Raw genomic sequence first — 25,303 nt, forward strand, 5'->3', positions numbered from 1 at the left:
GTCCAAAAACAAGCCAATATAAGAAATGTAGACTTTAATTAGTCATTAGTAAATATTGAATGCGTTCTTTCCAACTCTAGTGAGGCCCATGAACGCATCTCAGGTTCGAGCGGGAAACGCCAGCTAGCTCGGTCGGCTAATCTCAGTCTGAGCCCCGTTGTTGTGTACGGTCAGGCCAGTTAGCCACGAAAGCAACTACGGTAGCATAAGTAAAGGGTGAAATAATGTCAACGGGGAAAAAAACAATGAAGAGAAAACACATGGATGAAAAAGACATCAAATGTTTTGATTTCAACGAGGAAAAGGACAAGAAAGAGATGAGCGGCTCAGACAACTACGTCACAGGTGAGGGAGCCTTGCTAAGCTAACGTGTTAGTTTTACACCTGTGTGAGTAATTATATGCGGAAGCTGCTGCAGTATTATAACGTTATAAATGTATTGTTAAAATTATATATGTTTCACGTAAAAAAATGATACTTTATTGTTAAAACTACATGTTTCATGTTATGAAATTATAGTTTATTGTTAAAATAAATGTTTCACTTTATCAAAATGATAGTTCAGTTTAGTCTAAAAGCTACCATGTGCACATGAACAGGTGAATTATATCAATTATATACATATATACAGTACTGTGCAAAAGTTTCAGGCACCACCAGCTCTGTTTTTTTTGGAATGAAGTGATGCGACTTAAAGCTGGTCTTATATATTAGCGAGCTGTCAATGAGTTTAATATGGGTTTAACTCATGCAACATGTGTATGTAATGCTCAAGCATGTCTTGAATAAACCTGAGGTAATAGACGTTTTTTACACTAGATATTTCTTTAAATGGAATAGTAGGACAAACACAGGAAGTAACATTAATTAAGGTTCCACTCCAGTATTAACAGAGCTGTGTTATTGTTCAAGCGTAAGGGTAGATCATGCTACATACTTGACACCTGTAGAGGATGTTTTTTTTGTTTTGTTTTTTAAACAAAAAACTGCGTACATATTTTCTGGATGTGTTCCAGTAAATTGAAATAGAAAGAATTATCCTCTATTGTTGTTATAGCATTGCTAAAACAACAAATCTAATGGTGGCCTAAGGCTTCTGCGCAGTACTGTACCTATATGTATATATGTATACACACACACACACATTTCTTTTAATGTTTTATCATTGTTTCTAAGATGAAACTGTGGACAAGTCATCAAAGAGACCTGTGGCTGAATGTACAGTGGAGGAGTCTGTCACTGCTGTCGGGTACTCTTTCTCTACGTCATTTACAGATACTGCAAACATTTATGTAATATTTGTACTTGGATCCTCAAAATATTCTTACGGGTGAAACAATAAAGTTATTCTCAACATAACATCTCTTATTTTAATGTTAAAGTAAAATAACTTTGTGTAATTGATGTATGACAGTAAAACAATTGTTTTATAGCTATGGTACCATAGCGTTATGTTCAAGTACCACAGTGAACATACAATATAGTAGTAGTTATATACAGTTAAAGTACCTCATGTAGTTAAAGTACAACAGTTATAGTACCTCATGTGGAATCATTTAGTTTTTTGAACATTCAAACATGTCATCATTTCAAGGTTTTTTAGACATTTTTTATCACAGTGAAGTCACGTCTCTCTCTCTCCCTGTGCCTCTGCAGCAACGAGGTTCATTCGATGCTGGAGCGATTTGGAGGTGAGGTGAAACGGTATGGAAAGCTCCGCCCCAATTTCTCACTGTGTTTAAAAACTGGAACCGCTATGCTGTCTGCTCCGCTTCCAGCCGACATCAGCAAAGTGATGCAGGCCAAGAAGAAACGTCTAGAGAACCTCACCAAGAACTACATGAAGGGAAGTCAACAGAAACTGGAGCAGCTGTGGAACAACCACCACAGCCAGAGGTGACACCGTTTATCCCCCCCCACCCCCCCACTTGCAATTTCAGTAAAAAAAAAAAAGATCACAGCTTTTCTTGGGACAGTGATTCCTAGTTGCGGGTTGTGACGGTACTACATATACTACAAATATGTATGTATATATATATATATATATATATGTGTATGTATATATATATAAATATTGTATATATAATAAATATATAAAATATAAATATTGTGACATTTTATGTGTAAGTGCACAGTGTCAGTCGGTCATTTCAGTATTTGCATTCAATGTTCATTTGTTTATTTAAATTGTTATTTATGTTGGTAGATAAATATGCACATTTAAGTAAAGCTCAACCTCTTATCAAATGTGTCATGGAGCCCAGCTGTAATAACCACAAGTCGAGTGGACTGATTATTAATCGGCACTGGATTTTTGTAGTCCCAAAACATTGGAATTATCAATCCTAGTCTTGCATGTTGATCAGAGTTGTGATTTAAGGTTTGGGTGTGGACCTCAGAAGATGTATTTTTTTTTAGATTTCAAAGTGGGCCCCGACACTGTAGAAGTAGAATCACTAACCTTTACCTAGAAGATAGGCCTTTTCTGACATTTGTAAACCACTCACTCTCCCACACTAAAGTCTATAGAGAAAATCAGTGATTTAATCTCATGGGGACACAGGGGCTGCTGGTTTACTGCTGCCTCCTGTGGTGAGGTTGTGTCACTGAGTTAATTAAATCATAATAAACTGTGTCAAATCCCGAAGTCACAAAATGACACATTTACGCTTATCAATAGGGGCAGCAGTGGATCAAGAACACTTGTGTGCTGTGAGGTAAAATCACTGATTTTCTGTGTGGGCTTTGGTCTGGGAGAGTAAGCGGTTTGCAAAGTGGCAAAAAAAAACTCAGTTTCCTGTTGGAGAAGGCTGTCTAACAGTGAGATAAAGCAGCAAACATATTCTTTAGATATTATAGACATAAGCAGTTTAGGCTTTATCAGATTAGACTTTTCTATAAGTGGCTAAAACCGCTTTGTGTGTCCAGCCATGTTTTTAATGAAAGTGACCCTACCTATATAAGGTACAGCTCATCTGTAACTTATATAGGTAGGGTCGCTTTAAGAATGAATGAGCATATGGACACAATGTATATATGTATTCCATTATTTTGCCATTATTTGATCTTGCTGTTTGTGTTGCTATGGTAACACTGTGTCTACAGACAGAAGATCACTCAACAGTACAGTCAACAGGTGAACACAGCCCTCCAGCAGTGGGAGACTGAGGCCCAGAGAGCTGAAGAGCAGGAGGAGAAGCTCAACGTCAGTTCTAACAATAAGTGACATATAGATTTTGTTATTATGATAAAGTATCTGTGATGACTTTACCTGGTTTTAAAGGCTGTGGCATTGATAATTATCATATTTATTATTTTGAATGCATTTGTAAAACACACTTAATATTATATATATATAATTTAGTCAGTTCCATGTATTTTTTAATCTATATATATTAAAAAAATACATGGAACTGACTAAATTCTATTAGGGCTGGGTTTAATATTAGTCACAGAAAGACAAAGGAAAAATTATACATGATTATTGATATCAAATACTAATTAATTAATAATAAAAAAACTTTAATTAAATGCATTATTACAGCCTGCGATATGTCAGTGAGTAGCAGCAACACTTGTGACAGTGCCATCTAGTGGAAATAGCATGTTTTTTCTCCATACGCGGAGAGTAGAAAAATGTTCCAAGGCAAAAGCCCAGATTGACACTCAGATATAGTACAATGCACGTATTGTGCTTTAATGGAAGTGTGATGTAAAAGTTGCAGTTTGAATGGGACATTTTTGGCGCTTAACAGTACGAGTGTGACTCTTGTTTGTACACAGTGTATTTTAGCTTGACTGCAGAAGCAGGGCTGGAAATAAATAAATAATAATAATGAAATAAAAATACACAATTTTGCCAAAATTCATTTATGAATATGCATGAGCACAGACAAAATTATCACAAAAATGAAGAAGGGAAAGTGCCTAAAAACTGTCCCTAAGGGTTAAAAAGTGACTTTGACACTTTACTTCATATTTATAGTCAATTTTATTGTTTCTAACATAGTGAAAGTGAAAGGTAATAATTTATATAATATAATAATTTTTTTTCCCATATCACCTCGCTCTACAAAAAAGTTTCTTAACTCTGGAAATGATGGTGTTCTCAAATGATACATTGTCTGGACAGAATCTGTTCCGGCAGCAGCAGAAAATCCTGCAGCAGGCCAGAGTGATGCAGAGCCAGAAGCTGAAGAAGGTCCGGGAGCTGTACGAGCAGTTTGTCAAGGTGAGGACATTGAAACTGAGCCAGAGCTCATGTCCGTCTGTGTTCATAGGACTGGTTTAAATTTTCCTGATCCATATCAGATTAGATTAGAAGTAAGTTTTTATTGTCGTTTGCAGAACTGTCACTTTTTGTGCAGCTGCGAGGAACACACACACTCAAGTACACGAAAACGTGTTAGTCCGACTAAAATCAAGCTAGTCTTAGTCGGACTTACATACCTGGATAATGCGATTCATAGTCTGATTACCCCTGCATGTATACTTGGGGTGCAACAGTTCAACAACCCCATGGTTCAGTTTGTATTGTGGTTTTGGGTCACGATTTTCCCAATTGTATACGCTTAGTTGGACTGGAGACTTCGGTGCACATACCAAAATGTCCTCACAGCCTTTGATCCTTTGATTATATGTGGATGCGACAAACAAGAGCCATGCTCCATCTAATTTGTGTCACAATTAATAATAATAATAATAATAATAATAATAATAATAATAATAATAATAATACTAATAATAATAATAATTATGTACAGCAGATATGAATTACACAGAACCACAGCACCGCCCATCAACGCTGTTGTTTTTCTGTGACCTAAAGGTCAACAGGAAACTGATTCAATACGCTCTAGCCTATAGAGAGATACAGCGCCACCTATAGAGGCAGAGTCAGACATACACGGCCAATTAATAGATTTTCTCCTCCGTCTGTATACTTGCAAGTTGTCCGATTGTCTGTGGCCTTAGCTCTATTAGACTGCACATGGAAACTTACTGACAGATATCAGTTATTGCAATGGGGATGAAACCTTTGCTAAACATGACTTTTATTCAGGTGATCGACCTGCAACGGTGGCCAGATGGAAGGAGTATGGAGTCTGAGAGGTCTTGGCAGCATGTGTGTGATTTGTGTTGAGTCTGTTCTTGTTGGGGGTTGGCAGCATATCATTTTACATTTGGAGAATCTGATATAGATTCATAAAATCCTAAGATTTATCTGTTAATATGTGCAATTTCATGTTTGCTGTGTGCAAGTCAAGTCTGCGGATTTGTTCATTATTCGTTGTCATCAGTGTGTTGCTCAAGAGGTCGACTTTGTTTGTCTGTGTCCTCAGTGGACTGAAATGAAAGCCACTGCCTTCACACGTTTATCCCTGTGTCTCAACTTTCACTCTGAGACACAATTCATTGTGTGATCAGCAGAGTGAAAGTTCTGTGCTTGTGTTTCCTTTAGAACATGCAGGAAATGGAGAAGACTCATGAGTCCTTCCTGCAGGGGGCGCAGCAGGAGCTAAAGAAGGAAATGAACACACTGCAGAAGAAGATCCTCATGGACATGGTGAGTTGTGACTCGTTTCCACTAAGTGCAACGGTCCGGACCGGTACATATTTTTTTGCGCTTCCATTAGGAATAGTACCAAAATTCCCTGTAAATGACTTTTCATGGGAATTGATGAGACGGGGTTCCAATAGGTCCTTGAAATTTTTGAAAGGCTGTGAATTAAAAAAAATTCATGGCCCTTGAATGTTTTGGAAAATTGCCTTAAATAGTCATGGGTCATTGAAAGTGCTTGATTTTTGTGCTATCATAGAGAAGTTGATATTTAGGTAAATGTCTCCCTTGTTTGTTACAACGCCACCTACTGTTTCATGACCTGAATTGCTTTATGTACGTAGACTAGGCCTACCCAGAGTCATAATGACTAGCAGTGTTGTCCGCCGTTGACGTGAGATTCCGTGCAGAACAATGAGTGAGTAAATGATGATGTGATGCCTGGGAAATAAACATTCCAAGATCTCTGTCTCACCAAAGGCAAATTACAAAGACTGACCTTGAGCCAAGATCCCAAAAAGGACAATCACTTGTCCAGATGCAGAGCGTGCTGCAAATCAATAAAAGTGGACAAAGCTATCATGGACGAAGATGAGACAAGTTGTCCTCCCATCTTAAGCCGCGTCAGCACATTCTGTCCTTGAATTTGAGGGAAATTGTTCCATGAAAAGTCTTTGAATTTAATGATCCCATATCTCCCAGCCCTGCTGTTAATGTCTAATTGTAAATAAAAATGTAACTCACTACATTTGATCATTTAAACAGTTAAAACATCAAACTCTAATTTGGATTATTTGTTTGTCTGTGTGTTTCCACAGCAGCAGCAGGAGATGGCCACCGTCCGAAAATCTCTGCGGTCCATGCTCTTCTAAACGTTTCCTTTGTTCCTCCTTAATGTTCTGTTGTGGTTCTGTTACTGTTCTTGAGCTCATTATTTATGAATGACAAATAAAGACGTTGTCTGAAATTTAAACTTTTCGATCCTCAGTCAAGTTCAACTGACTTTTGACTCTGTGAGGAACAAATAGAAAGAAGACAGCACATATTGGTGGCGCGAGACTCACTGGAAAAAACAACTCTTCAAAGTGCCAAAATAAACGGCTTTAAATTAAACGTACTACTCGTACATATTAGATTAAATTAGACTTTATTGATCCCAGTTTCAGAGACAGACAAGGGAAGGAAAAAGAAGGCATAAGGTATGTATAATCAGCAAAATTATAAGAAAAGTAGAACTGAAACATAAGAAGTATTAACATTAAACAAATGACATTTTTCACAAATAATGAGTGCTGTTATTTTTTCTCCATTTTTCAAGGGGTCTCAAACTTAAATGACCTGGGGGCCACTGAGCATCCAGTCTGGCCAGTGGAGGGCCGGTCAGGTGAGAAACAAGTCCAACTGTTTGGGGAAAAGGAATTTTTAAGTAGGGGTTTTGCAGAATTACAAAATACAATAGACCAATATATAGTTCAAGATAAAAAATTCTGATGCAAAATGAATATTTTTTCTTTAAAACCAAAAAACTTTGTATGTATGTAACTCAGAATGGCGACCGCCTCGTAAGATTTACACTGCAGCCTTTGCCACCTGTCGGGATCTACTGGACCAATTCTGAAACTTTTTGTGAGTACCTTTCACGTCCACATCCACATTTACAAACATAGGTTCCAGGTTGAAAAATATGAGAATTACCCATTAAATAAGAATTAGTTTCTAGAAAAAAACTGTGGTGTGTTTCTGTGTGTGTGTTTGGTGTCATGCCCAGGGCACTAAAATGCATAGTAATACATAGTAAGCATAGCAGGCTCGGGGACTCGTTTGTCCCCGGGCCATCAAACTGTACAACTCCTCACTGGGGGGGAGGAGGGCAAACAAAACAAACAGTACGAACTAAACAAACAACTGTCCATAATCACAACTCACTGAAATGTGCAATAACCACAACAATAACATAATAACATGTGCAATAAAACCATAAAGACATGTGCAATAAAACCCTGGGCATTACGGGGTAACTGTAGGTGTGTGTGTACCTATGTATGTGTATGTATATGTATGTATACATATATATATATATATGTATGTGTATATGTATGTATGTATGTCTATATATGTATATATATGTGTATATGTATGTATGCATATATGTATATATGTATGTGTATGTATGTGTGTATGTATGTATATGTGTATATATATATATATATGTGTTGTGTGTATGTATGTATACATACATATATATATAGCATGGGTCATTTTCATTTTTATTTTTATATTTTTATTTTTATCTTATTTTATTTTATTCTATTCTATATTTTATGGTGTTTGGTACCTGGGGTGTTTATCTTTCCAGTCTCCTGTAAAGTGTGACTCTAATTTTAACAGTGCTGTGTGTGGATGTTGGAGCTGTTAATTTCCCCTGAGTGAACCTCCCAAAGGGATTAATAAAGTCGTCTGTCTGTCTGTCGGTCTAGTAAAAAACATACAGCCCTGGGGCTGTATGTCTAAAGATTTGAATGGACGGAAAAACAGTTGAAGACTTTAGTTAAATATTTGGTTAAACAGTAACTACAGGAACTGTTTTTTGTGTCTGATTCCTAGCTTAAATGTGAAAGATATTGTTATTCTTTTTGTAATTTATATTGCAATTTTTTGTAGTCTTGATTACCACTCAAAGCTGCTTTACACTGCAGTTTTTCCATTCATACCCAATTAGAGATGTAACGATATGAAAATTTCATATCACGGTTATCGTGACCAAAATTATCACGGTTATCAATATTATCACGGTATTGTTAGATGTGTTCAAAATGTTCCAAAAGTACTGAACACACACACACTGAAATCTTTTAACCAAGTTTTATTTAAAAAAAGATATTTTATATTATATGATTATTATTATCATTATTATTATTATTATTATTATTATTATTAATAATAATAATTATCATCTGACTGACTGACACACACACACACACACAGGTCCTCACTCTGTGTCGGATAATAATTAAGTAGCAGCGGTCGTACACAGCATAAAAATAAAATAAAAAAACACAGAAACAAACACATTTTGGTCTGCTACGGTACTTGTCGTCTGCACACTACTCGCTTTCGCGAGACAAACCATGACGTCTCCCACTATTCCGAAATCCCGTTTTTGTTGACTTACCCGCTGAAAAGTTGTGTGTGGTGGTCACGGAGATGGCTCATCATATTGGAAGTGGCTTCGCGCCGCGAAGTTCGCGGAGATTTTTTTTTTGCATTTTCTGCACAAGCATTGATTGTCTTCAATTATTTTACTCTCAACATCCTTTAAAAATACAAAATATGCCCAGATTTCTGATTTTACGGGGGTAATCTCTGGAGCGCAGGTGGCTTCAGCCGTGTTGTCGCTGGACAGACAGTGCAAACTGCGCATGCGCGCCCGCTTGAGCGAGTGCCGTTCAGGTGCTGCTGCTTCTCCAGGAAATGAGCAGTATCACTGTGAGTTTTTCGGTAATCAGTTGCGGTAATCAATCACGGTTTTAACGATAATTAAAATTTGAAACGGTATGATAACCGTCGGGAATTTTACCGCGGTTTATCGTCATACCGGTAATCGTTACATCCCTATACCCAATCACACTCTATCACTCACATTGTCATACAGCACATCTCTGTGCAGCACATTTCTGTCACTCATCTTGCATACCCAGTCTCACGCTGTCAGGAGCAACGTGGGGTCCAAAATTCCGCTGCCCAGTTACTCACCTGCTCCAGACACCACATTTACCCCCACCTCCAACAGCTCCCTGTCCAATTCTGTATTCAGTACAAACTTCCTCATCACCTACAAAGCCCTCAATGAGATTACCTCAACCACCATTCACCGATCTGCTGATTCCAACCTCCTGACCCCCATCACCAGAACCAAGCACTGAACCGTGGAGACAGAGCCTTCTCTGCCGCTTTCCATAGTTTTAACATTCATTACTTCATTTTATTTATTTATGAACTACCGACCACCTTCCTTTTGTTATGGTGTTAAGGTGTCTTTGAGTGACCTGACAAGTTTATAAAAAAATGTGATGTATTACTATTATTATTTAGTGTTCAGGTGAGCAGAGCCAGGAATTGAACTGACAACCTTTGGTGTGTGTGTGTGAGAGTGTGTGCATGCACAGGGGGTTGGGGGGCCTGGTTTATCTTGAACACTGTCTTAACAGACAGAAGAATCAGCCACGCCTACTCTGACATGCACATAACTTAAACACTCTTTAACATCAGGCACATTTAGCTCTTTGCAGGACGGAGAGGGAGCAATGAATAGCAGAAAGTGGTTTCCAGCACTGAAGCTGGTGGCTTTACTGTGCTGCCTCAGTCTGCAGCCTGTTGAAACGGGAAAGGTGCTGGTCGTGCCGGGGCATGGAAGCCACTGGCGCAGCATGAAGTTACTGGTGAAAGAGCTCACCCACAGGGGTCATGACATGTTGGTGCTGGTGCCCGGAACCAACCTAATCCATGACTTAGAGCAATTCAAGATTGAGATCTACCCAGTGGAACATACCCAAGGTGAAGTGGATGGAGTCATGGAAGAGCTGATTGATAGAATCTTCCTCGAGTTACCAAAGTTCACGTCCATGTTAATAACGGCACAGCTGTTGGTTAACATTACTCATTACGCCATTAGAGGTTGTGAAAGTTTGCTTAACAACCAGCAGCTAATGAGTCGACTGAGAGAGGCCGGCTTCGATCTGATACTTACAGACCCCCTCGACCCCTGTGGCTCCATACTGGCTCGTGTCTTTTCCATTCCAACTGTGTACTTCCTGCGTGGACTTCCATGTCGGTTAGAATACAGTGTAAACCAGTGTCCCAGTCCTCCCTCTTTTGTTCCTTCGTTGCTATCTGGAAATATAGATGTCATGAACTTCCCAGAGAGAGTCAAAAATGTGCTTCTGTCTGTTGTGGATAATTTTGGATGCAGATTATTTCTTGGCCACTATGATGAAATGGTGAGCAGGTATTTTGGAGAGGACATGACCTACAAGGATCTTATTAGCCATGGTGATATCTGGCTATTGAGAAATGACTTTGTTTTTGAATGGCCCAGACCTGTCATGCCAAACATGGTCTTCATTGGAGGTATCAACTGTGCTAAGAGTGCTCCTCTGCCACCAGTGAGTATGGAAAGCATAATCCAGAATAAATAAGCATGCAATACACCTGGATTCATGTTTAGACAATCACATAAATGCTGCTCTTGAGTTGATTTGAAAGCAAACAGTTGGAAAGTAGAGAGAATATCCACAAATGATTAGTTAAATTTGATGCTCAATGTGACAACATGGCTATTATATGTGTTATATAGTTTGGTATAGATATGTTTGAGTGTGACACTTTTGATACATACATGGGGCTTCTGGGGCCACTGGGATTGGCTGTATGTGGTTATATATGGATAAAGAGTTTCAGCAAAACACCAAAATGCTATAATGAAGTGTTAAATGTGGGAACATTCTTGCTGCTTGATGTCTGGAGTGGCAGAGAAGTGTGTGAGGGTGGTGCAGGACATGCAGCAGCACCCACTCCCACTGCAAAAAAAACACAGCACTTTCGATCAGCTGTCATTTGCGATCTCCAGCAGTAGATCTTCTTGTGACTGAGGCAAGCATCTTGACATGCGTCAAGAGTGAGTCATAGACGGACGTGGCAGAGAATCCAGTAATTTTCCAAAATAAAAGATTGTTCAGAATCAGATAATAAATAAAACGGAAATAATGCAAGTTATGTATTCTTTCTGTGCGGCCTGGTACCAATTGACCCACGGACCGGTACCACTGCTCTATATCCACCAAGAAACTGACTGCCAAATAATGAGCTATTCTTTACATCCAGCACCAGACTGACTGCCAAATAATGACCTGTTATCTACATCCACAGCCAGACTGACTGCTAAATAATGAGCCAGTCTCTATATCCACAGCCCTACTGACTGCCAAATAGTGAGCTATTCCAAATATCCAGCATTGGACTGACTGACAAATAATGAGCTGTTCTGTTCATCCATGAAGAGACTGACTGCCAAATAATGAGCTATTCAATACATGCACCAACAGGCTGATTGCCAAATAATGAGCTGTATTTTATGTACAGAAGAAGATTCCCTAATAAATATGAAAGTAGATTTTCTTTCGGGTATTTGAAAATGAAGTATCACAGTAGATCAAATGGAAATGATGTCAGTTAAAAGCTTGTGCATGTTGGATTATTTATAGACTTACTTTCTTACATTACATATAAACTCTTGACTCTGTTTGTGTCTTCTCCAACCCCCCAAAGGACTTGTCAGAGTTTGTGGACGGCTCAAGTGATGATGGATTTATTGTCTTCACCCTGGGATCAATGGTGTCCAAACTGCCCGTGGAGAAGGCTCAACGGTTCCTTGATGTCTTTGGACAAATTCCTCAAAGGGTAACAATAAAGCATTCAATTAAATGTTATTGTGGTTGCATTTAAAATGTGAGAAATGGGTTAAGAGGCTTTTATTTATGTTTCAGGTTGTATGGAGATATACTGGAGTACCACTTTTGAATGTGCCCGAGAACATCAAGCTCATGAAGTGGCTACCGCAGAACGATCTCTTAGGTAACATTATTTACCCACATCTCAGGCTTCAACGGACTCATCGTCACATTGCTGTGTGCATTTTTTACATTACATTACATTACATTACATGTCATTTAGCAGACGCTTTTATCCAAAGCGACTTACAATAAGTGCATTTAAACATTTGGGTACAAATAAGAGCTAGAAGTAAGTAAGAGCTTCAAGTAAATCAAACTATGAAGTGCTAGTCATAAGTGCGATATATATATATATATATATTTTTTTCTTATTTTCCGTCGTCGTTATCGTCTTAGTCGAGGTAGAGTCGGAAGAAATGTGTTTTTAGTCGGCGGCGGAAGATGTGGAGGCTTTCCGCTGTCCGGATGTCAATGGGGAGCTCGTTCCACCATTTGGGAGCGAGGACAGTGAACAGTCTCGAGTTCTGTAAGTGCCTCTGCGATCCTCTCAGTGAGGGGGCAGCGAGCCGGTTTGCCGAAGCAGAGCGAAGTGGGCGGGCTGGGGTGTAGGTTTTGATCATGTCCTGGATGTAGGCTGGACCGGATCCGTTTGTAGCATGGAACGCAAGCACTAGAGTCTTGAAGCGGATGCGAGCAGCTACAGGAAGCCAGTGAAGGGAGCGGAGGAGAGGTGTAGTGTGGGAGAATTTTGGTAAGTTGAAGACCAGTCGAGCTGCTGCATTCTGGATGAGTTGCAGGGGTCAACCTCTATCTATTGCTGTGACTGTCTTTATGTGTGTGGAAGCGGCTGATTTAGCGATAGATCTCTTGCATCTCTTGCATCTCTTTTCATTTCCACATGGCACATTGGTGCTCTTAGTAAGGCAAGTTTGAAAACTGTCAAGTGGGATCAAAGTTGTCCTTTCTTCAATAAGGTTCTTCAGCACAGTTCAAAGTCCCTTCAATGCAATTCAAAGTTCTTCATCATAGTTCCTTTAACGCAGTTCAACACAGTGCCATTTTATGTTCCTTCAATGAAGTTCAGTTACTCCAACACAATTCACCGTTCCTTCAATGCAGTTCAACTTTCTTCTGTGCTATTTTACGTTCCTTTAATGCAGTTCAAAGTTCCTTCATCGCACTTCAAAGTTCCTTTAACGCAGTCCAAAGTTCCTTTAATGCAGTTCAAGTTCTTTAATGTAGTGTAGGTTCCTTTAACGCATTTCAAAGTTCCTCATTGCTGTCAATTTAGTTCATAGTTCCTTCAATGCAGTTCAAGTTCCTTCAACACAGTTAAGTCCTGTGATGATTCTCATCAAAGGGCAGACGGGAGCACAGATAGAAGGACAGACAGATGTTCCTTGAATTATTAGAGAAATTATGCAGTTTCTAAAAGCGTCAGTCAACCTTTTTAATGACAATTTCAATACAACTTTAAATAAATATTTTTTCTTTTAGATTAGGGTTAATTTTGAATCTGTGTTTACATAGAAGTCATGTTTGCTCCTCAGCCCATTCCAAGGCTAAACTCTTCATCACTCACGGAGGCTCCCACGGAATCTACGAGTCCATCTGCAACGCTGTACCCATGCTGATACTTCCACTGTTCTCGGACCAGGAAGACAACATGCTTCGCATGGTGACACGTGGTGTTGCAGAGACGCTCAATATACATGATGTGACCACAGACAAACTATTGGCAGCAGTAAATAAAATCATCCATGATAAAAGGTAAGAGAAGTAGATGAAAATTGTGGTGTGGATATATATTTCCTTTATTTTTTATATTGGTTACTATTTGGACATCTATTAGGTGTAGCTTCCCTTGTCTAAAATATGAAATGGTATCATTTTTTTAACTTGGATTTACATATCCTGTGCATACTAGACGTAGTATAGCCATCTCGTAACATTAGGATTCACCAGCGCTGTTAAATGAGAGTAAAATCCCTGCATAGTTCTCCTTTAACTTGTAAAAGTATTTTTCCTCCATTTAGCTACAAAGAGAGGATAGTGCAGCTGTCTCACATACACCTGGATCGTCCCCTTCAGCCGATGGAACAGGCTGTCTTCTGGACCGAGTTTGTCATCAGGCACAAAGGGGCTGCACATCTGAGAGTTGCTGCCCACCAGCTGAACTGGATTCAGTACCACAGCCTGGACATCATCGGCTGTTTGATCATCGCTCTCGTGACCGCCCTGTGGGTGACCCTGAAATGCTGCTTGGTCTGCGCCCGTGTGTGCTCCAGAAGAGGACGTGCAAAGACAAAATCAGAGTAGTAACATACTTCCGGTGTTATAAAGTCTGTGATGAAGTAAGTGATGTAGGTTGAGGCAGTGGGCAGTTTGTCCTTTTCCTCATCCAGAAGCAATCATTCTATGATTAAAATCACTATCAGTATAATTGTGTGTGTTTTTTCGAAACACACATTTTGCTTTGCCTTGATGGCCAGCTGCTTTAATCTGGAACAAAGGAGGATTCTTGTAACGTACTTGACAAGATAAAGAGATAATGATAGACTGAAAAAAAAAAAAGAAATGTTACCTCCCATGGAAAAACACACATCGCTCCAAGAACCGAAGATGTTAACGATTAAACACATTTGTAAGGTGGGTGACTTTGACATTGTAAAAGGAAAAGTTAGGCATAGTGGAAGTTGTCAAGCTGTCGTTGTGACACGTTGCTTCTTACATCTTTCAGAGAAAGTTCCGCCCAAGGTGATTCACAAACAAAACTTTTACATTTGCAAACAAAACTATAGGATTCACAAACAGAACTTCAGACGAATTTTCAGGCCCATTGAGAACTCTAGCTGAGGCCGATCAACATTTATAAAATGCATTACAAATAGAGCTGCAACTGACAATTATTTTCATAATCGATTAATCTGGCGATTAATCATTTGGTGCATAAAATATCAGAAAACCTTAAAAAATGTTAATCAGTGTTTGTCAAACCTGAAAATGATGATGGTCTCAAATGTCTTGTTTTGTCCACAAACCAAAATGATTCACTTTTAATGATTTCTTTGTTATCCAGAGCAAAGAAATTAAGAAAATACTCCCATTTAAGAAGCTTAAACAATCAGTAATCATGTTTTAATCCTGAAAAGAGCTTTAAACAGATTATTAAAATAGTTGTCGATTAATTTAATAATTGATTAATTGTTTCAGCTCTAATTACAAATATACTAAATATAGCATTGTAAAAATACCATTAAATGCTTAAATATCACAGTAAACACGAGAGTTCTTCTTTCTTAGCAGCTCTCACTGTGTTGCTCCCATTATGCCTTCGGCTGTTTCTGGACGCGCCAAGGAAGTGGAGAACGTGGACGTCTCGGCGAGAGGCATTATGGGAGTAACACTACTGCGCATGCTCTATGGGCCGCCAACCTGGAAATAAACCCGCAAACGCCACCGGTCGAACATGAGACAGCAGTTTTTAGGAGAAGGGTCTAGCTGCAGACCCGCAGACCACTCAACGACACCCCCCCACGCAACGACACACCCCCTCACACTCAATGAAACACCCCTTTACTCAACGAAACACCCCTCCACTCAACGAAACACCCCCTCACACTCAACGAAACACCCCTCACACTACACGACACTCTGATTGGCTCTCAAGAGACTGCGTCTGAAACGTGATGACGTTTACGTTGACTGAGTATGAAGAGAGAACCCGAAAAAGTAACACGAGAAAATGACGGAGGAAAAGGTAAGAATGGATAAAAAACACATTTAGATATTGAACACTGGATGAATAGTCATTATTTGTATCCATTAAATCAATTAAGTGCGGTTTATTAACCAGTAATGTCTGCATGCTGTAACGATAGCGATTGTAACAGCAAGCAAGACGCAGCGATTTTCTCCCTTTTTTTTTCTTTTTTTCCTTTTTTTCTTTTATTTATATGTACAGGTTATAACATTGACAATATAACATTGTCTCATTTTCAACCAAGAAACGTATAAGATAAACTATATGATCTCTATATATTAGTATTTATCTGTTTTTTAATCTTTAAATGACTCACAGCTTTGCTCATTTGAAAATGTGTGACCTCAGTTCTACAATTGTTAAGATAAAAGATTTAATGATGAATAATATTTTTCATGTTTAGAAATGAGAAGTTCTGTTGAATCACGGTCAACAGTGTCATACGATTTGATTTATTTTAGTTAGCCTGCATATATTTTAGGACAGGGAAAGTCTTATAGGCAAATGCAGTCCAGTTCATTACTACTTGATTCTGGATTAAAAATGTTCCCATGGTAAAAATACAAAATACAATTTTATTTGACATTTTCTCTTATAGAGCAACACTACGTTCAGTGAAGGAGCAGACCCTGAGCTGAGGAGATGCGACTCGGACACTGATCTGCACAAAAAAGGGGAGCTATGCAAAGCTTGTGGCTCATCTGCAGGGACACCAAAGGTCAATGGTGGAGTACGGGGGTAAGTCCTAAATTATCAAATATTTTTTCATTTCAACGCTGAAAGGCTTTAATTTCCCCATGAGCCTTATGTATTATTAAATGTGATGTTATTTCTGTTTGTCCTGACCATGGATAACTGTGACCATCAAACTATTCAACTCGTCCATTTGAGTATCAGAAACTCAAAATAAGTAAAGTAAAGTAAACTAATGCTGGAGCCATGTCATCTATGTGTACTGTACTTCATGTGTGTAGAATCTTAAGTCAATGTGTATTTTATTTTCACTCTTGTTGAGAATTTAGATATTGAGAAAAAGTTTCAAGATTCCTGCATTTTTATAGATGCCCCTGATAATAATGATTGTTCTCAGAAGTAATGTAACAATTTGCCTCTCAGACAGGGTTTAAAGAAGTATTGTTTTGTGTGTTTCTTGAAACGTCTGAATCACTTTTCCTATCTGTCTTTTAGGATACAGTGTATACAGATGCCACCTTGACTGTGTGAAAAGCAGCCACTACCACTGTTGGTTTTGCACAACAATCATTGCGACCAAATAATATTTCATCAAGCATTTCATAACCTGCTGCAAGACAGCATCCACAGCAACTCCACAATCCACAGTGACCCCAGCACCTAGGGTCACTCTACCATCCACAGCAACTCCACAATCCACAGTGACCCCAGCACCTAGGGTCACTCTACCATCCACAGTGACCCCAGCACCTAGGGTCACTCTACCATCCACAGCAACTCCACCATCCACAGTGACCCCAGCAGCCACAGTGACCCCAGCAGCCCCAGCAGCAGCCCATCGAAAAAAAATATTGTTGGCAAAGCACTCTAAAACAACATGCGGTTTTTGTAGCAAAACAGTGCTTAGAAAAAACCTCAAAACACACATTGAAAGGCAACACAAGGTGAAATCATTGGACATAACAGCAGATCACCACCTTAACTCTGTGTGTGTTGACAGGAGAATTGGAATTTTTGCAGTGTCAAGATCTTTTAAGGGTACTGCACACTACATCCATGCCCAAAAATTTACCTGGGGTAGTAACCCTAGAAGGCCTATATTAAACACACCTTTTTGTAACAGACAGGTTGCCATGATGTTGAAAGTTTGCAAAAACAAATGAAATTATGCAAAACGTTACATTGTACAGAAGTGTGTTCACAGTGGAATTTGTGATACTATATTGTATAAACGTGATAATTATATCACAAACGTGATACTATATTGTATAAACGTGATAATTATATCACAAAAACGTGATACTATATTGTATAAACGTGATAATTATATCACAAACGTGATATTATATTGTATAAACGTGATAATTATATCACAAAAACGTGATACTATATTGTATAAACGTGATAATTATATCACAAACGTGATACTATATTGTATTGACGTGATAATTATATCACATAAACGTGATACTATATTGTATTGACGTGATAATTATATCACAAAAACGTGATACTACATTGTATAAACGTGATAATTATATCACAAACGTGATATTACATTGTATAAACGTGATAATTATATCACAAAAACGTGATACTATATTGTATAAACGTGATAATTATATCACAAACGGGATATTATATTGTATAAATGTGATAATTATATCACAAAAACGTGATACTATATTGTATAAACGTGATATTATATCACAAACGGGATATTATATTGTATAAATGTGATAATTATATCACAAACGTGATATTACATTGTATAAACGTGATAATTATATCACAAAAACGTGATACTATATTGTATAGACGTGATAATTATATCACAAACGGGATATTATATTGTATAAACGTGATAATTATATCACATAAACGTGATACTATATTGTATTGACGTGATAATTATATCACAAAAACGTGATACTATATTGTGTAAACGTGATGTTCAAAGAACTTTATCAATCGGCATTTATATATTTTAGCAGTTTGGCTATAACATTTCATAGTTTACAAAGTGACATTAATTATTCACAAATTTCACAGAAAGTACATTTCTGTGTTCATAAAAGTCAACACGAGTATTTATTCTTCTCTATTCCTGTCGCACACCGGGATAAAAGTCTCTTGTCAACAAGTGTCTGTGAAATATGCGTGTGTAAATAAAGTTTCAATAAAAGAAGACGTTATCACGTTAGTAAACGTCTTCAAACTACGGAAGTGCCGATCCGCTTCGCAGAGCCCAGGAAAACAATACAACACTATTTTCTCAGCAGTGGCTGAACTGTTTGTTCTGAAACTTAAGGGTTTGATAAACGAGGTCATGACGCAGATACACACACACAAACGCAGCGTTAATTGGAGCTTCTGGTCTATGTCGCCTTTAATTTTTTTTTTTTTTAAATAGCAAGACATAAAACAGTACAGTGTATAATAATAGCAGCAGTACAACAAAAGTAATACGACAAAAATACACATAATATACAGATATTGGAGTCCAGCCATTTAGAATTGTAAGGATTCTAGATTGTAGCCAGATAAGGGTTAGGGACTGAGACCATTAACATTTTTAATTACATCACCAATGTCTTTCTTAAAATGGATTATTTGATCCCCTTTTAACTGAGTGTGTGGTTTAATGGTGACATGTTATGGTATGTATAGAGTATAGACTTATATGCTCTGATATGTGAACACGAGCACATATAATGTACGATAAGTCCAGTCCCTGAGTGCAGGTCATTGCTGACGTCACATGACCGCTGTCACATGACGCAGATCTGCGGAAGCTCCGCTCGAACTCGTCGTCGTCGCTGTTTTCTTGTCAAAAGCCGCAGGTTCGCGTTAATATGGCGCTTTTAGAAGCATGGAAGTAGCGCTGACGGTTTTCTGGACGTGTGAGCTCGCGGGATGAGCTGAAGGTGAAGAAGATGGAGGAGAAAGCGTTAGAGGTTTACGGTGAGTTCAAACCAACAGGCCGCGCGTGTGTCAGCGTTAGCTAAACCACACTGGGATCGTTCTCTGCTCACACAACTCTGCGCAAAACATCACAGTAAACAACGACGAGCAAACACAAGATTCATATAAACGCTACGTTTGAGGAAGGGCGCTCTCATGACGTCACGCGCCGAAGTGTAGATAAGATCATGTTTGTACGTGTGGTTTATGACGTAGTTGTGACAACACGTTATTACGCAAGACTTTATTCAATTGACGGTTTTCTGAATGGGGTTTGGTTGTAGACACGAACTCGGATCAGACTAAATCACTTAACCCTTGTGTAATGTTCATATTGTTGTTACTCAGCCAGCGTTTGTGGGTCTGATGGACCCGTTGCATTTTGTGGCTTTTAATGCCTCACAATCAAACACTTTTATGTTAAAATACTGAACAGATGTTTACCTTATCCCAATTACAAGCAGTATAAACAATATATATGGTTAACTCCAGCAAGGATGAGAACTCCGAAGTAAGCATGTAATTGGGTTTGGTCCATTTCCTTCCACCTCTCTCCAAAAACACGTCTTCCTTCTAAATTAGTGCAGTCAAGAATAATTTCCTGGATGGAATCTGGGATGAAAAGCTCAAAAGAAGACTTGATGTCCTGTGTGTGAGTAACTGCCATCCGTGTTGGCCCTGGTTGCATCCTTAACACATTGGCAGCCTTGCGGGGTGGCTCTTCTTGGGCGAGAAGACCATTCAATTTCTGAATTTTTTGACATCCATATTTCCTCACTTGCTCCATGCTGACTGGCTTGTTCTGGGCCTGGGGCTGGCTGCTGACTGCTTGGTCCTGGGGCTGGCTGTTGACGGTTGGTCCTGGGGCTGGCTGCTGACTGCTTGGTCCTGGGGCTGGCTGTTGACGGTTGGTCCTGGGGCTGGCTGATGATGGCTTGGTCCTGGGGCTGGCTGTTGACGGTTGGTCCTGGGGCTGGCTGATGATGGCTTGGTCCTGGGGCTGGCTGTTGACGGTTGGTCCTGGGGCTGGCTGCTGACTGCTTGGTCCTGGGGCTGGCTGATGATGGCTTGGTCCTGGGGCTGGCTGTTGACGGTTGGTCCTGTGGCTCGTCTTTGTTTTGGAACTGGCTGATGCTCAATCTCATCATCTTCTTCAGAGTCACTGTCAGACTCTGAATTTTCAGAAATGTGATCCTCAAATTCTGAAAGCTCTTCTTCTGAATCCTCTCCCTCTACATCATCATCATCAAAAACTTGTCTCTCTTGAGAGGAACTGTGTGGGAACGGCTTCTTTTGTGTTTCTGCACCTGCGGTTCCCACACAAGGTTGCAACATTGTTTGTCAACACTGTCTGCTCTCATTTTCTCGCACATTTGACCCTCTGATGTTCTGTGTACCTACACTCTGTCCTCCTCCTGTCTAGGCCTGCTGTGTGTGTGTGTGTGTGTGTGTGTGTGTGTGTGTGTGTGTGTGTGTGTGTGTGTGTGGTACACAGAACATCAATTTCCACACTTCTATTAGCCCCGGGTCCAGTGGACCCGGACATCTTATATGTAATAGAAATGTGTAGGGGGGGTGTATGATATATGTTCTTCACAGAAAATGAGCCAAAGTCAGTGAGTCTCAGTTTGAAAAATTAATTAATTGTATCATTTTTCTTTTAATAAAAAATTAAAACGGGTCCCACAGACCCGAACACCACACAAGGGTTAATACTAGAATTCTTTTGCCTCTGGTACTGAAATGAAAACACAATTCTTTAAATATTAACATAGCAGAAGCTATTTTTTTCTAAAATGTGTGAATTTGATTTAATGCAGTTTGAAATGATGAATGTGAACAGCACACACTGGGATTTATAGCAGTTTTTTGAATAGATTTCGGTGTGATTGGGTTTGCTAGTGTTTTAAAGTCAAATACATGACTTTTTATATGGAGTTTGTTTTTTTTCACTGTTTTCAGAGTCTTTTCTTTTTATAGACCAATCACTGACTCTTAGCCGTGTTTATTGTTGACACCTCTTGTTTGTCGTCCTCTATCAGATGTAATTCGGTCGATTCGCGACCCGGAGAAGCCCAACACCCTGGAGGAGCTGGAGGTGGTGACGGAGAACTGTGTGGAGGTCCAGGAGCTCGGAGAAGACGAGTACCTGATCATTATCAAGTTTTCCCCAACCGTCCCTCACTGCTCTCTGGCGACGCTGATCGGTGAGTCTTAATCTGAACTAACAGAATTGTGTGGTGGATGTCTGACACCGTTATCTCCTCAGTGAAGCTGCTGCTCTAACTGACAGCTTGTCCGCGCACACAGAGGTTCGCGCAGCTATCCTTTTGAGGACATTGCATTGACTTCCATTCATTTGGACGGACTAAACAAAGCCCTGTCCCCATCCTTAACCTAACCACAAGCCAAACCTTGACTAGAAATGAGGTTCTGCCAGGTCCAGGACCAGGTTTTCAGTGACAGAAAAGGTTCTTAATAGATAACAGTGACAGACCAAAATCCACACTGTTTTCTTAATAATGTGTCACTCACAAAAGAGAAAAAAGCTCAGTAAACCACTCACTCAACACCAAAGTCCATAGAGGAACACGGGGACACAGGAGCTGCTGGTCCTCTGCTGCCTCGTGTGGTCACTTTGTGTCACTGAGGTCAATCTGAACAAAGGATTTCAAACACTGAAGTCACTAAAACAAGACATTAGGACTTGTGAAGGAGGCAGCAGTGGATCAACAACTCCTGTGTGCTGTGATGTTAAAATCACTGATTTTCACTATGGCAGTGGTCCCCAAACCCCGGGCCGCGGACCGGTACGGGTCCATGGGTCAATTGGTACTGGGCCACACAGAAAGAATACATAACTTACATTGTTTCCGTTTTATTGAACGATGTTTTATTTTGAAAAATGACTGGATTCTCTGGCCACATCTGTCTGTGACTCACTCTTGACACATGTGAAGATGCTTGACTCGGTCACAAGAACATCTACTGCTGGAGATCACTAATGACGGCGGCCTTAAAAGTATGTTTGAGACAATAACTCTGCCGTTGTTCTGGATCAAAGGCATCACACAAAACCCTGAGATCAACACAACAGCAACATCCTATCTGTGTGAAGCAGGGTGAGCAGCTGCTGCTGCTGCTGATGCTGCTGCTGATGCTGATGCTGATGCTGATAAAGTTGCATACACAGTGGATTCACGTTTATTATCATATTTAGAAAATGGCAGTTGTAATGCCAGTCGTATCATTTTATTTTGTTGTATTTATCCAGCACACATTAAAGGCCGGTCTGTGGCACAAAAAAGGCTGGGGACCGCTGCTCTATGGGGTTTGGTGTGGGAGAGTGAGTGATAGTGGGTGAAACTCACGTTAACCAGTCACTCGTATCTGACGTGTTGTTTTCTGTGTTCACAGGTCTGTGTTTACAGGTGAAGCTGCAGAGGTGTTTGCCTTTTAAACACAAGGTGAGCAGTGTGTGTGTGTGTGTGTGTGTGTGTGTGCAGGTGTGTGCGTGTGTGTGTGCGTGTGTGTGCGTGTGTGTGCGTGTGTGTGTGTGTGTGTGTGTGTGTGTGTGCGCGTGTGTGCGTGTGTGTGTTAGTGATATTTGGACACACATTTAGCCTTTGTGAGGCCACTCACAAACCAGGTGGCAGGTCACATTGTTTTCCATGACTTCTTAGCTCCTCCTCAAAGTGGGCGGAGTCGTCATAGTAAACTGTGTTGACGTGGTTTTCTACGCGACAGTTGTTTTGGGTGAAAGTGAATCATGAGTTCAGATCAGTGGACAGAATGGTTCAGTCTTTCGGACACTGGACTTTCAGCAGAGCTGTCTCTGAATAATCCACCACACTCCTCTGTTCAACACGGTTGCTTTGCTAAATGTTGCAGATTAACATGTTTTCAGGATTATGAAGTCTTTAATCTACAGTTCAGCTTTGTTCACTTTGATTCTTGTGTCGGACGTCGCGCTCATGACTCTTCAGTGATGACACTCTCTGACCAATCACTGGGATTTGGGATTATAAATAGATTTTGAAATAATAAGTAGATTTTGGAATTATTAAAAAAAGACAAGCCTAGAACTCTCCACAAATGTGTGATACGTATGTTAAAGGTCCAGTTTAGGAAGGTTTATTGTCATAAACACCTCATTACACACACACACACAGGAGCTGCTACATTAGAATGACACAGTGTGATGTTGTTTACTGTGGATTTTATTAGCATTTCTCTGTGTTTGCAGCGCGTCCACATTATTCATCACCTTTTGTGTTTTTGTTCTCTGCTCATTTGTTTCTCCGTCTCTTCTCAGCTGGAAATTTACATTTCTGAAGGAACTCATTCAACTGAGGAAGACAGTAAGTGTTTTTCTTTCTTCTTCTTTTATACATATGCTTACTTGAAGCTCTTATTTGTACCCAAATGTTTAAATGCACTTATTGTAAGTTTGGATAAAAGCGTCTGCTAAATGACATGTAATGTAATGTAACATATATATGTATATATACATATATATATATATATATATATATATATATACACATATATATATATATATATATATATATATACACATACATACATATAGCGTGTGAGAGTTCAGGGGGCGTTTCCTTGGAAACTGGGATTATTGTGCGGTCAGCAGCGAGCCTGGATCTAACGGAGTCTTTGTGTCTCCAGTCAACAAACAGATCAACGATAAGGAGCGAGTGGCCGCCGCCATGGAGAACCCCAACCTGAGAGAGATCGTGGAGCAGTGTGTCACCGAACCCGACGACTGACACCAGCCGCAGCGCGACTCCACAGGGAAAGGAAAATGTGTGTCCCCTGCGTGTCCCCCGCGTGTCCCCCGCGTCTTCACCTGTGTCGTGTGCAGAGAAGACAAAACACAAACACTGCGAGACGGTTTCTGACGTCCTGTGGGGACCGTTTTCACCGCTTTGAGCTCTAACAGGATTCTTTTTACTGGAGTCGAGTTTTTCTAACTCAAATCACTGAGAGGACATATTTTTTTATTTTACATAATGTTTTAATAAAGAACTGTGATTTTCCCTAAAACCTGTGTTATTTTCATTATTATAATTTTTTTTAAATATCATTATTATAGTTATCATTATCATTATCATTATCATTCTTATTCTTGTTATTATTATATATATATATATATATATATATATATATATATAATATATATATATTATTATTATTATTATGATTATTATTCTTATAATAATAGATGATCTTTAACTTGTGATGTGTCCACAGTGATGTGGTGATGTAATGACCCGTGTTCACCTGTTAGGGGCGCTCTTGGTCTGAAGTGAAGACAACAGAGTGGAAGTGATGTGGAGTTCTGCTGCTGCTGTGAGGAGCCGATCAAACAGCAGCAGCGATGCAGCAGCAGCAGTGAAGCAGCAGCAGTGAAGCAGCAGCAGTGAAGCAGCAGCAGCGAAGCAGCAGTGAAGGAGCATTTTTAATTTGAAGACGTTCTAAGAGTAAAAGTGAAATGATGATTTCTCTGATGAACAAGTTACTCGCTGCAGCAGAACAGTCTCTGAATCCTTCAGACTTCTGTTGCTAAATGTTGCAGATTAACATGAATGTTTTCAGGATTATGAAGTCTTTTTAACTTTAATCTACAGTCTATTTTCAAACGTATTATCGATGTATTAACGAGCTGCTGTGTGGATTCATACTGACGTGGTGAACACGGGGCAGATGACGGTGTGATGACCTGAGACCTTCACCACTGATGAACACATGAATTACACTATCTGTTCATAAAGTTACTGAGAAATGTGATGAACACAT

General features: G+C 39.5%; 3 protein-coding genes and 1 long non-coding RNA gene across 5 annotated transcripts; all 4 read left to right on the forward strand.

Moving 5' to 3' along the window:
• The first annotated feature begins 97 nt into the window (after positions 1-97).
• Positions 98-6,527, forward strand: sycp3 (synaptonemal complex protein 3). Of its 2 annotated transcripts, none has more exons than XM_058644401.1 (8): positions 98-345; positions 1,177-1,249; positions 1,657-1,691; positions 1,779-1,896; positions 3,106-3,205; positions 4,133-4,231; positions 5,462-5,566; positions 6,379-6,527. In XM_058644401.1, exons 1-8 carry the CDS (start codon positions 225-227, stop codon positions 6,430-6,432), a joined length of 705 nt encoding a protein of 234 aa, XP_058500384.1. In that variant the 5' UTR covers positions 98-224; the 3' UTR covers positions 6,433-6,527. The 2 variants fall into 2 exon arrangements, with proteins under 2 accessions (XP_058500384.1, XP_058500385.1); XM_058644402.1 differs by having other exon boundaries at positions 6,382-6,527.
• A 3,300-nt stretch (positions 6,528-9,827) lies between these two features.
• LOC131469456 (UDP-glucuronosyltransferase-like) lies at positions 9,828-15,205 on the forward strand. The gene is made up of 5 exons (XM_058644399.1): positions 9,828-10,722; positions 11,885-12,016; positions 12,103-12,190; positions 13,620-13,839; positions 14,106-15,205. The coding sequence occupies exons 1-5, from the start codon at positions 9,865-9,867 to the stop codon at positions 14,386-14,388; spliced, it is 1,581 nt and encodes a 526-aa protein (XP_058500382.1). The 5' UTR covers positions 9,828-9,864; the 3' UTR covers positions 14,389-15,205.
• A 455-nt stretch (positions 15,206-15,660) lies between these two features.
• LOC131470300 (uncharacterized) lies at positions 15,661-17,286 on the forward strand. The gene is made up of 3 exons (XR_009241877.1): positions 15,661-15,829; positions 16,431-16,570; positions 17,021-17,286. It is a non-coding gene; the product is annotated as an uncharacterized LOC131470300 (long non-coding RNA).
• Positions 17,287-19,291: 2,005 nt separating this feature from the next.
• ciao2a (cytosolic iron-sulfur assembly component 2A) lies at positions 19,292-24,550 on the forward strand. The gene is made up of 5 exons (XM_058644499.1): positions 19,292-19,489; positions 21,532-21,696; positions 22,907-22,956; positions 23,805-23,850; positions 24,173-24,550. Exons 1-5 carry the CDS (start codon positions 19,462-19,464, stop codon positions 24,271-24,273), a joined length of 390 nt encoding a protein of 129 aa, XP_058500482.1. The 5' UTR covers positions 19,292-19,461; the 3' UTR covers positions 24,274-24,550.
• The last annotated feature ends 753 nt before the right edge of the window (positions 24,551-25,303 follow it).

The sequence above is a fragment of the Solea solea genome, chromosome 12 (genome assembly GCF_958295425.1).
Source record: "Solea solea chromosome 12, fSolSol10.1, whole genome shotgun sequence".
NCBI lineage: Eukaryota > Metazoa > Chordata > Actinopteri > Pleuronectiformes > Soleidae > Solea > Solea solea.